Source organism: Protopterus annectens, chromosome 9.part0, assembly GCF_019279795.1.
Source record: "Protopterus annectens isolate FY-2018-M chromosome 9.part0, PAN1.0, whole genome shotgun sequence".
NCBI lineage: Eukaryota > Metazoa > Chordata > Ceratodontiformes > Protopteridae > Protopterus > Protopterus annectens.
The window spans coordinates 101250532-101263176 of record NC_056743.1 but is presented as its reverse complement, the minus strand read 5'-3'; the positions used below and the strand labels follow the sequence as shown (position 1 = coordinate 101263176).

The window sequence follows — 12645 nt, the reverse complement described above, 5'->3', positions numbered from 1 at the left end:
CTTTGTATTAGTAGGCACAGTGCAAAATTAGTTCTGTACTTTGTGAGTTCTGGGATTATGTCAAGAAGCAAGCAATCCTTCCCACTGATCACCAGTTTGTTTCCATGATATTTAAATCCATCTAATATTTATCTCAACTTACTTGTATGTTTGTGTGTGTGTGTACTTTTTCAATGTACTACATAAGAAAACACTCTAGTGCATGCACACTTAATAGACATTCCACAATGCTAAGTAACAGCACCAAAATGAGCCTGAATAAATTCAGACTTCGTTGATAATTTATTACCAAAAATGCAAACCAAGTTTCACCCAAATGGATTTCTTTGGTGTGTAACAAGAATTACACTTATTTATTATTTATTTATTTTATTTTACATTTGTTGACCGGGCTAGTCTAGCTGGATACATTTCTATTTTCAGTAGAGGCCCGGGGAGAAAAGCTCCACACAAATTTTAACAAAAAATGTCAAAAATAAACAAGCAAATGGACAAATCATCATAGATGAAAAGACAAATGAAAAAAATATAGTACTCAATAAAGATATACACGTGAAGAGAATCACATTTCTAAGAAAAACATTATTAGCTATAATGACATCAAGAACAAGGCACAAAACAGAGAGCAAAATTGACTTATAATATTATATAGAACTAATCTTAGTAGCAAAAGGAGAAAGAGAAACACTATAGTAGGAGAGGAGGAAGGGAAGCAGTTTAAGAAAAGAGAAGGAAATGTTAAAAAAAATGGAAGAGAGAGATTAGCATAGAGGAAAGAAGAAACAAAAAAACTCTAAAAGGAGATAGACTGAAGTAGACTCAGAAAAGAGAGAGAGAAAGTAAAGTAGTAGGAAAGCGCAGAAGAGGTAAAAGATTAGTCAGGTTTTGTACAGGAACAGAGCCAGTGGCTTTGGAAGTAATCTTTGATTTTATGTTTAAAGAGAGGCAGAGATGTGGTAAGTGTTATATCGCTAGGAAGCAGATTCCAGTTCCTTCCTACAGTATTATTGAATAGAGAGTCACCAGCAGAATTATTAGTCTTTGTTATAGTAGCCATAAGTTTACTGGAAGAGCGAAGGGAGTTTAGGTTGTTATAAGGGATTACAAGTTTAGAAAGTATAGGGGTTTTATTGGGTTGGTATAGAATTTTATGGGCAATAATGAGTTATGGGATTAACAGAAGGTTTTGTAGTTCTAGCCAGCCTAGAAGTTTCAGGTTAATACAGTGATGAGTTCTAAAAGGGTTACTAGTGGCAAAACGGGCAATGTTTTTGTAGCAAGTAGCCAGTTTGTTAAGGTTGGCTTTCCTAAGGTTAGTAAAAATTGGTGAGGCATAAAGAAGAGTTGACAAAAGGTGGGAGTGGGCAATCTTGGCTCTGGATGATGAGGTTAGGAAAGGTTTAATTCTATATAGGCTTCCTATTTTTCTATTGACTATTTTAATGGTGTTGTTGATATGCTGATCAAAGGAGAGGTTGTTATCAATTGTTATTCCTAATAGTTTTGTTGTTGGATCAGGAGTAATGAGAGTGGCATTATTTGAGGAGATGGTGAAGTCCAAGGGAGTGGACCGTGTGCTAGGAGAGAAAAGGAGAAGTTTAGTTTTTTTGGCATTGAGGAGGAGGTTGCGTCTGGTGAACCAAGTTTCTACTGTGTTGAAGACATTTTGAGTAATAGATGAAAGTTCATTAGGAGATGAAGCAGAGCAGATAAGGGTGGAGTCATCTGCATATTGAATGCAGGTTACTTGAGGGATTGCTAAGTGGAGATCATTGATGAACAGGGAGAAGAGAAGAGGTCCTAGAATGGAGCCCTGAGGTACACCGATGGAAACGGGTGTGAGTGAGGAAATTTGGTTTTCCCAATGAACTGCTTGTTGTCTATTGCTGAGGTAGGATGTAAACCAGTTAATGGCAAGATTATCAAAGGAGAGGGATGTAAGAGTGTTAATTAAAATGGAGTGGTTGACCATATCAAAAGCTTTAGAGAGGTCAATGAAGAGAGCAGAAGAGAGAAGGTAGTTGTTGCGGTTCCTATTGATAGTATCTACAAACGATAGGAGAGCAGTGGTAGTACTGTGATGTGGTCTAAAACTGTGCTGACAGTTTGCTATTATGTTGTTTTGAGAGAGATGCTGTAAAAGTTGTTGGTGAATACATTTTTCCATTATTTTTGCTAAAGGAGAAAGGAGGGCAATTGGTCTATAGTTTGAGTACTCAATGGAATTCCCACCTTTATGTAATGGGATAATATGGGATATTTTCCAGATGTCTGGGATGGTTCCCTCTTGGATTGTCCTGTTTATAAGTATAGATACTGGATATGCAATTTCTTTGGCAGTTTTTTGGAGAAAAAGTGAAGGGAGCTTGTCAGCAGAAGGGGTACAATGCTTCAGTTTGTGAATAAGTCTAGAGATGAAAGATGTAGGAATAGGTTGTATTTTAAAGTTATTTGAAGAGTGTCTTTGGTTTATTGGTGGGCAGGAGTTATTAGTGCTAAGTTGTCTAGCTAGCGATAGAATAGTGTCAGTAAAAAAAGAGTTGAAAGCATTTGCAGTGAGGTGGGGAGTGTCTGGGTCAGCATTAAGAGGGGTGGGAGTTTTGGATGTTCCTGAGTCTATTAATAGATGACCAAAACTGTTTGGGATTGTTATGATGAGTTTTTTGAAGTTTACAATAGAAGGTTTTTTTGTCAGAAATTATTGCTTTTTTAGTCGAGTTTCTAAATTGGCGGAAATGAAGAAGATCGAGGGAATTTCTATGGCATCTCCATTTGGCCCAGACTTTATTTCTGGAGAGAATTAGCTTTTTAGTTTCTTTAGAGAGCCATGGGGCAATATTGGGTTTCATTCTGATGGTGCGTTCAGGAGCATGTTTGTCGAGAATGGATAAAAAAGTGGTATTAAAGTATGATACTGCATTTTCAAGAGGAAGAGATTTTAAGGGGCTCCAGTTGCATTTGCTGAGTTCATTTTGAAATAGGTCTATATTAAAATGTTTTGTAGAGTGTATTTTTTGAATGTTAGGGAGGTTTGGGAAATCAGTTTTTTCTCTAGTGATATAGGTTAAAGAATGATCACTTATATCATCAGGCAGGGTACTGAGTACTGAGCACTGAGCACTTGCTGAGTACAAGAGCCTGTTAGCAGCATCACATAACCAAATCCAACAAAATAAATCAAATACTCTTGACAAGTAAAAACAAATATTGATGGTATTTTCCTTTCCAAATACAGAAATCACTAAAACCAGGAAAAGTCGAGCTGTTGTGCGACATCATGTGAGAGAGACGGACCGAGTGAGGGACAAGACAGGGAAAGAAAACGCTTAGGGAAAGTGCATGTGTTGAAAGGGTTGCTCAAGCACAGAATGCATTTTTGTAACGCAAGCATTTATTAGGTGGGATTTCTTACCAAGTCAGTAGCTACTGGTTTGGCAGTACTTTTATATAATGGTGTGGAAAAAAGCTTAAAGAATACAACTTCAGTATATGCTATAGCTGTCTCTGAACTGTGTCTGCACTTTTATTCATGCTGTACAGTTTGTATATGTACTACACGCCATTTTATTCACTCTGCACTCGTATATCCCTTTGGTCACCCTCATAATGGCATATAGCTTTTTTCATACTTTAGCCCTGGGCTGTACATACTGTGTCACTGCCTCCTGACCTTTACAAATGATGATGATGATTAACGTCGAATCTTTTATTTATAAAGTTTCTTATAACTTTCAGATTCTAATGTAAGAAATATAAAAAAGGTCATTATAAGTGCCTTAATGCTGATAACTAATAACTATCAAACTTAATGGTATTGTATTCAGTTTAAAATTACTGGGTTTACAATTCTAAATTGTATCCATATATGACTTGTATTATAAAGCATACAAAATATTCTAGTTATTATAATTCACTCGAGGGTGGACACATGGACTCATACATATGGTCATCTAAATATATGAAGAAAAGGGTGGATAATTTCTGATGCATGATACTGATGTGAGCACTACCCATGAATGAAATGATGCCCGTGGACTAGTACATGACTTGAGGCCATCTCAGTGAAATGTAGAACAATCAAATGTACTGAGCATACCCAGTGCCATACTTTTAGATCACATGGAGGCCACCTGCTGCAGTATCACGGCACACAACATGGTTGACTATGAAAAGCATGCGTACTTCATATGCTTATGTGAGTGTGGGAAGGGGAAACACAAATGAACAGCACAGATGGAGACAGTGTTAAATAAGTGGCAAGGGTAGTTTATGGCTTGAGCCACATCACCCTGTTAAACAAATAAGACTGACAATGATACACAACAAAACACTACACTACAGTACAATACAATAAAATATAATATATGACAATACAATACCATACAGCACAAGCTAAACTTGCAAAAAAACAGTTGCTGTATAGCAGCAGTTTAGATTTAATGAGTTCTGACATGAGTGCTGGTGTGTACATACAATGGTGTAAGTAAATGTGTGTACGTGGCTGTGTGTAAAAATATATATTTATGATTAAAGACAGTGTTGTAAGAAGGAAGGTCTGGGTGAATGCAGAATTTGTTGGAAATCTTGAATGTAAATTCCTTTAGTGGCATGGCTCCATAATCTTCCATGCTGGAGGCCATAGCTTTTCACTATCCATCCACCCTTCATATTATAAAAAAAGTCTGAGGTTGCTGCACCTCATAGGAAACCAAATAATCCAGCTTTTGGCTGTAGCAAACAATTCCACCTCCCCCAGGAAAGGAGAGGCAGCCTTCAGTCTATCAGTTTTAACCTTCTCCTTTGTCCTGACTGTAGAAGTTCTGGCACTCAGATCTGTATTATCTCATCATAGTCAGCTTCTTACGCTACACCCATGTGATCAGTTCCTTTTTATAAGTCCTCGGTGTTGGGGTGTTATAATTGTTAAGGTGTTTGTCAAAAACAAGAAGTAAAAGGTTTGATTCTCACTGAAGGAAATTGACTAGCCTAAAAATGGCCCATGAGGATAGCTAGCCAAGTACTTAACTATGAACTTGTAATCATAAGATATTTTAAAAGGTACAACTAAATGCCATATCGTAAAGCTACTAAGTGTTTTTTGTTTCCTTTACATGTTTAACACATCCCAGTAATATACATAATATTTATGCTAACTGTAAACAAGAGTAGTGGGATAATCATTTAGGATCATGCCTTTCACTTCACTCATCCTAAGGAAAGGAGATTTACCACAGGTAATCTTTTCTTGAAAGAACGTTTTCATGACCAGAGAATTTCAAAGCACCACACCTAGGAAGGTAAAGAATTGTAGTCAGTTTAGAATCACAATGTCATGATTCATTATCCTCAATTTAGAACCAAAATCTTATGATTCAGCAAAGAAGGACTTTTCATGCTCCATTTGAGTCCTGAAAATTTCATTTGCTTTTTTTTCATCCATTGTGTGACGATGGGTTTCAAGAAGTTTCTCGTAGTGCTTTCTTGAGTTATCAGCCATGTTGTTAATTTTGAAGTTAATATAAGGACTTGAATCACTGATCTGGAGGTTTTGTGCGATGTAAGGCCAAAGCATTGCACAAGGCAGTAAGCCGATGACAAAGTATATGGGATCTTCCATCATTAGGGCTTGATAACTCTCAATGTAAGCCTTTATTGCTGCAGATGGCAGGAGCTCAGAAAAGTCCTAAATCAAAAGAAGATACAGAAAACTATAGAAATGAATGTTGAAAAACAAGAGTATTGAATGCATTTATTTAACAAAACAGAAGATTAGTTTGTGTAATTAACAAGATGCATACAGCTACTTACAGCTGCAAAAAAATATATTTTTAATATGCACCCTTTGAGTAAACCTCTTAAATTTGACTAACAAGACTACATTAAAATATTCAGGAAACATGGTATACATAATCCATTGTCGATAAGTTTGTACCTTTTAAATAACTGTTGACTATATTCTTAGGTACACTGTAGTAGCAGTATGTAATATGTACAAACACAGCACTCCATAATCCACTACTAAACAAAAAAAACTGCTGTGTGATTCATTTCAGGATATTTTTTTTTGGGGGGGGTACTTTAATATTAAAATCCTAAGGCATGGAAACATGGGAAATGGGAAACATGATAATCACAGCTAATGTCAGATCCCTAAACAATGTCACCCACTGTTCTAATGTGTGAAACACTGAACAAAAATGTATATACATTCCTTTCTCTTGCTGAAACTTAATTTGTTTGCTATCTATTGCAATTTCGGGACTCAAAATTCAGAATCCCAACATACCAAAATAAAAAGACTGGAATGCTGGAGAAGAGCAACTATCCATCAACACTCTTCTCCTTTAAATTGTTTTTTGAAGGGGAGCAAAGCACCTCTAATACGAGGGGTGAGCCCCTCAAACTTGTATACTAACTGTAAGACTGCCATACCTCACAGAAAAGGGATTATTCTGAGAAAAGTTGATCTTCGACTTGGTTTACGTAAGTTTGGATTTTCAGTCTCAGTACTACACGACTTCTTATGTGGGTCCCGACTATTCAAATGGTTGCCTAATTTTGTCCTTAAAGCATAAGTTAAGTGACATACTGTTTCCTACACTGCGTCTAGATGAATATTCAAATTACAACATGTGGTATAGTCATCAAACAGTGCACTCCGTGTTAGCACCATTTCTAACCTCTTGTGCATGCATTCCACTTAGGGTGATATTCCATTAGTTACTTTATTTAGTGGTCAACTTATTGGAGACAGAGATATCCCGTGAGTACATGTAGCCAATATAAACAGTGTAGTTCTGGACATATCGCACATTTACCAGCAACAAAATCATTTCAATGCACTGTGAGCTTTAGCCTAGTCACAACATAGCAGTAATCCTGTCGAATTAGCTTTTTATTTCTTAGACATTAAACTCTTGTCAGTGTTTGAAATTAACTTTCTTTCCTTCTAAATCTCTCAATAGTCATGTGTTGAAACCACCCCATATACGGTTAACACCTTACAGGTTGTAGTCTTGGGAATTGTCACAGAAAGCATTTAGCTACAAAGCAACTGAAAGTTGACAAGTTTTCATCTGGATGTCCATATTAAGGGAAAGGCACTGAGAAAACTAAATTTTACCCACCCATCCTAGAAATGGTAACTAATGCATTTCTATCTTGGATACCATCTCTTTGTGCCCTTACACCTCCACGGCCCTGTATCTTGAGTGTTCGGGTGAAATGCACTGAAGCAATCTGACTGGACCATGTACTAGATGAAAAAGTTAATATACAATAAGGTCATAGTTTTTCATGACTGCAAGAAATCCTATAATCTAACTATTCAGTCAGGTAGAGAGTTTGAGACTGGAATGTTGGTATGATTTCTGCTTATATGCCATTGCATAAGTGGCAGCTGAAGAGATGCAACTGAAAAATAAACATTGTACTCACTAAAGAAATGATCTTACTTAAGCCAGTTTAAAGTGCACCACTTTAAATGCTAAGATTATGCAGAATGGGCTAGGATGGGAAGAATGACAAATAATAAAGGAGGGAAAGGTATAAAGAGATTAAATGGAGAATTTAGAAATGAAAAAGATCACGAGAGAAAAAAATTTAGGTTTTATACAACGATGAGAACATTCTATAAATTTTTACATATTGGTTGGTAGAGATTAAACAGCAGTATAACATATAGTTATAGCTATATCTATTTATCTGTCTATATTCAGAGGCTGAGAGGAGAATAATAGAAAAGATGGAATATAAGGAAACTGTAATAAATGTTTAAAAAAAATAACACAAATTGCAAAAGTAAAAAGAGATGTATAAAAAGAATAGAGAAAAGGTGAAAGTTGTGTTATAGGGCAAATATATTTTTGAAAGAATAATAAAAGCAAGTTTCTCCTTATTTAGGAAAAGAAGTAAAAATAAGAGAAGAGATACTATTTAAGTTGGTAACGGGGAGATAAAATACTAACACTAAGTGAATATGATAATGGTAAAAACATTTGTAGAAAAAGGTACAAAAAAAAAAGAAAATGGAAGGAATGAAGAGTGGAAGGGAAAGAAAATATCAGAATGTTTAAAAAAAATTCTAGGAGAGGAAAATACAAAAAATAGAGACTGTAATAAAAGATGGTAAGAACGGATCAGCACCAGGACTGGACTACAATAAGGAAATGAATAAAGATGATAAAGGCATGTTTTTAAAAATGTTAAATGAGTGGATAAAAAAAGGTGTAGCTGGAAAAAAAGATAAGGGGTGAAGTAATAAAATTTATATGGAAAAAGGAAGAAATAAAAGAAAAATTGGAGGCCATTACATTAGGTAATACTAACTTCAAAATGTGTATAAAAATAACTACAAAAAAGGGTGGAGAAAGTAGCACTATAGGAGCTTAAGTCCCATGTGCTTGAAAACTGTTGTCACGAAGCCAGGGACCTGAGCACCTTGCAGCTCAGGTAAGCTGCTGCACATGCTCAAATTCAAATATCATTTCAGGTAAGCAGACATTGAAAGGGAGTGGAAGGAGGAATTTAGGCTTAGGCAAGCATCTATGGGAAAGCAGCAAGAATGGGATCTCAGGATTAAGGGAGTGGCTTGGGTTTAGGTTTAGGAATCAGAAAGGATTTTAGATTTAGGAAGCAGGAGTGACTGGAGGGATTTATGGTTTAAGGAGTGATCAGAAACTTTACTATTAGGGAGGGGGGAGAGAAAGTGCAGGGTAAGGGAGCAAGGACCCACTTTGGGAATAGAGTAGGAGACTTAGGTTGGAGTTTAGTTTAAGGTAGGGCTATATAGTTGTATAGTGTCTGGTTTGGTGAGTGCTGAGCACAAGCAAGTAAGAGTTCAAGCACTTTTATTTTTGAGCAAGTGAAAGCGAGCAGGTGTCTTGAGCTACTAGCATATAAACACCTGTAGTAGATGCTGGAGAAAGTACTAGATGAAGTAGTAACAGAAGGGATGTTTGAAATAATAAGGAAGAGATGTGAAGGAAATATTAATAGTAGTGAAAGAAGTAGCAGATATTATTTTGAAATTGAACACAGGGGTAGGATTGATAGCATGCGACATAGCTAAACCTCTTGACAAAATGAGCCATGAAGCAATTTAGAAAATATTAAAGGCATATGGTATTGGGGAAAAAAATATTAATACAGCAAAGATATTATGAAAGAACACGAGAACAGGTTCTGATAAATGGATGAGTAAAGAAATAAATATTAAGAGAGGAGTAAGCATGGGTGCCCACTGGGTTTGTGTTTGTTTGCATTACTATATTCCTTGCACTAGTCCACAGTATGAAGAAAAACTGCTTCAGCGGTAAAAAAAAACAAAATAATTTATTAAAATAATAAATGGAATCTTAGAAATGTGGTCAACAACCAAGCCTTAAGAAGTTCAAGATTGCATGCTAAGGACTCAGATTTTGACATTAATTTAGGAACTTTGAGGAAAGAGTTTGTTTGCAGAGGGTACAAACAAGTGGAAATAGAACAAGCCTGCTCGAAGGCTAAATCAATGGGAACAAACAAGGGTAGACTTTATTTCTCGACATCTGAGACCAGAATAGAAATAACAGACAAAATGAAAAAAGATACACATCTGGCATTTTGCATGACACACTCCATGGATAGTAAAGCCATCAGAGAGATACTGGACAATAACTGGCATATTTTAGGTACTGATGACTGGATTATGGAAATTGTGGTAGAAAACCAAAGTTTGACTATAAAAGCAAAAAAATCCCTTAAACAAGTTTTATGCTATTCAGATAAATGCATTTCCGAACAGATAATACATCATGGAACTAAAGCTTGTAATAACTGTGCTTATTGTCATTGTTTAGACACTAGTAATGTTTTTGTACATCCTATTACACAGAAGGTGTACAGATTTCATGTGTCAGCAAATTGTGAAAGCAAGAACATTGTATATTTAATTCACTGTACAAGCTGTTTTGCATCCTGTGTTGGCAAGACCAACAGACATTTAAAGAAAGATAGTAGAGATCATTATTCTTTTAAGAAGTCTAAGCATAGCTCCATAGCTAAACATCTGAATATGATGACAGCCATTACTTGAATTTTTCTGTGATGGCTATACTAGAGGAAGGGATTAGGATGGGAGATATAGTCAATAAAACTGAGCGGAAAGAACTCAAATGGATAATGTTACTTGCAGCTCACAAGGCACCTGGGTTAAATGATTACATTTCCCTTAAACCTATCCTCAAAGACAGGAAACTCAGGAAACCTATTTAAATAGACTGTAAGTTTCGATGTGAGCATTTAATGAGATAAAACATATATATTTTTGTTGTGCTTTTTAGATATCTTTTGGCATTCATTTCATTTAATGCTCCCAGTAATATGAAAAATCTTTATAAATTTGCAAAATATTTTTCATACTTAAAATGGAACTCTTAATTACGGTTTCTTTAAATACAAACTACTAAACTTGATGTTTTGATTACTTCTATGTGACAGGTTGAATGGTAAAACTATTTTGTATTTACTGTTTTTATATGATATGAAGAAGCAATGCGGAGGGATTGCAAAAGTGCTTACCATTCATTTTAATAAAGTATTTTGTTTTTTTACCACTCAAGGAGTTTTTCTTCATACTGTGTACTAGTGCAAGGAATATATTACTTTTCATGCTCTAGTGTGTTTCCTGAGCACGTCTTGTCAACTGGGCTTACGTCTGCTTTGAGAGATAACAGGATGATTATGGAAGTAAGGCTATGTGATTGGGGCAAATGTAAAAAGGTTCATAGATAGTTACTAGGCTTGCAGTCAACTGGACCATTACAGAGCCTAGCCCACATTCCCAGTTGCCTCCTGTCTGACTAAGTGACCAATTCAGTTTCCCACTGTAGGCAAATGAGGGCTGAGGGGAATCAAACCCCGTATTATAGAAACTGCAATTCATAGCATTTACCTTCTGCACCAACTGTGAAATGGAATGAAAAAATGCATTTTTAGTTGAATTTTTTTTAATATAAATAATTTTAAAAATGAATGAAAACGAATGAAAGCGCAAACATTTGAGTAAAAGTTCTAAATAAGTTAGGGTATGAAATGAATAGAAATGTTAATAAAGCAACCACTACACTTTTTCGATAAGTGACATGGGATCTTTTACATCCACTTGAATGGCCAAAAACTCAAGCAGATGAGGCCTCGGCTTAATATCTCATCCAATGGATGGCACACCCAAGGGTGCAGAGCCGCAGTATCAGCATTAGAAAATGATCCTGATTACCTGGAGTCAGAACAGAACCCACAGCCTTTATATCTTCCACCAACAGAGGTTAGCATACTACCTTTGAGGTTACTGAGACTGATAAAACACGGAAATCTGAGGTAGCAGTTGCCATTTTCAAAAAATGGGGATGAGAGGGCATGTTCTAATTATAAAAATGACGCTCCTCAGTATGTGTGTGTGTATGTGTGTGTATATATATATATATATATATATATATATATATGTGTGTGTGTGTGTGTGTGTGTGTGTGTGTGTGTGTATATATACATTATATATATATATATATATATATATATATATATATATATATATATATATATTTATGGGTTCACTTTATAACATTGAAATACTGAAATGTCGAATTTCATATTCTCGAAGCTATAAAGTCGAATGTTAGAAATAGCGAACGTTCATAATTGTGAATTTCATATATCTCGAATATATGTCGAATTCGCAGTTATGAAGTTGTGCTACGTAATGTCTGGGTTTGTGTTTTGGTGGTGCGCGGTGTCGTGTGTGGATGTAGGTGTTATGTCAGGTAAGTGAGTGTTTTGTAAGGGTTTTGAGTGGGAGTTAGATTGTGTGTGAGGGATTGGAGAATGTGCGTGTGTGAGTGAGCTTTTGTGTTTGTGCGATCTCGGAGTTAGTATATATAAGTAAGGGGGGTTGCAGGGGGGCTTGCACCCCTGCTTATGTGTGTGTGTGTTGCATATGTGTGTGTTTTTTTGTTTATGTTGTGATGTGGGTGTTGTGTTGTATGTTTAGTGTAGTGTGTGCGGTGCTTTCCGTTATGTGGTTTCACGGTTTTTGTTTGTCTGTGTTTTGTGGATTCTGTTTTATAGTCTCAAGATACTGAATTTCGATATTTCAGCATTTCGAGGTTATAAAGTGAATCTAAATATATATATATATATATATATATATATATATATATCTATATATATATATATATATATATATATATATATATATATATATATATATATATATATATATATATATATATATATATATATATGGGTCTATATGACTTGGTCGGCAGTTCATATGATCGACTGTTTATTTGGCCGACAGTTCATTTGATTGACAAGCATTTGCCCCCTTCCCCAATGTTGTGTGACCCTGGAGTTGATATATATAGTTAAGGGGGTGGGGGCTTCGCCCCCCACCTAAAATGCTTGTCGATCAAATGAACTGTCGACCAAATAAACAGTCTATCATATGAACTGTCGACCAAGTCATATAGACCCATATATATATATATATATATATATATGTGTGTGTGTGTGTGTGTGTGTGTGTGTGTGAATACGTGTATGTGTGTGTGTATATATACACAGGGTCAGAGTTGCTGGCGCCATGTCAGACTCAAAGCCTGTCACAAG

At 35.7% G+C, this 12645-nt stretch overlaps 1 protein-coding gene across 2 annotated transcripts in view; it reads right to left on the bottom strand.

Moving 5' to 3' along the window:
• Positions 1-4341: 4341 nt before the first annotated feature.
• The window catches only part of LOC122811066, a 549228-nt gene continuing 540924 nt past the window's right edge, over positions 4342-12645 (bottom strand). For both annotated transcript variants that reach the window (XM_044082621.1, XM_044082622.1), the window contains exon 4: positions 4342-5683. In XM_044082621.1, coding sequence (XP_043938556.1) covers positions 5366-5683 — 318 coding nt within the window. In that variant the 3' untranslated portion in view covers positions 4342-5365. The remainder of the gene's footprint in view (positions 5684-12645) is intronic.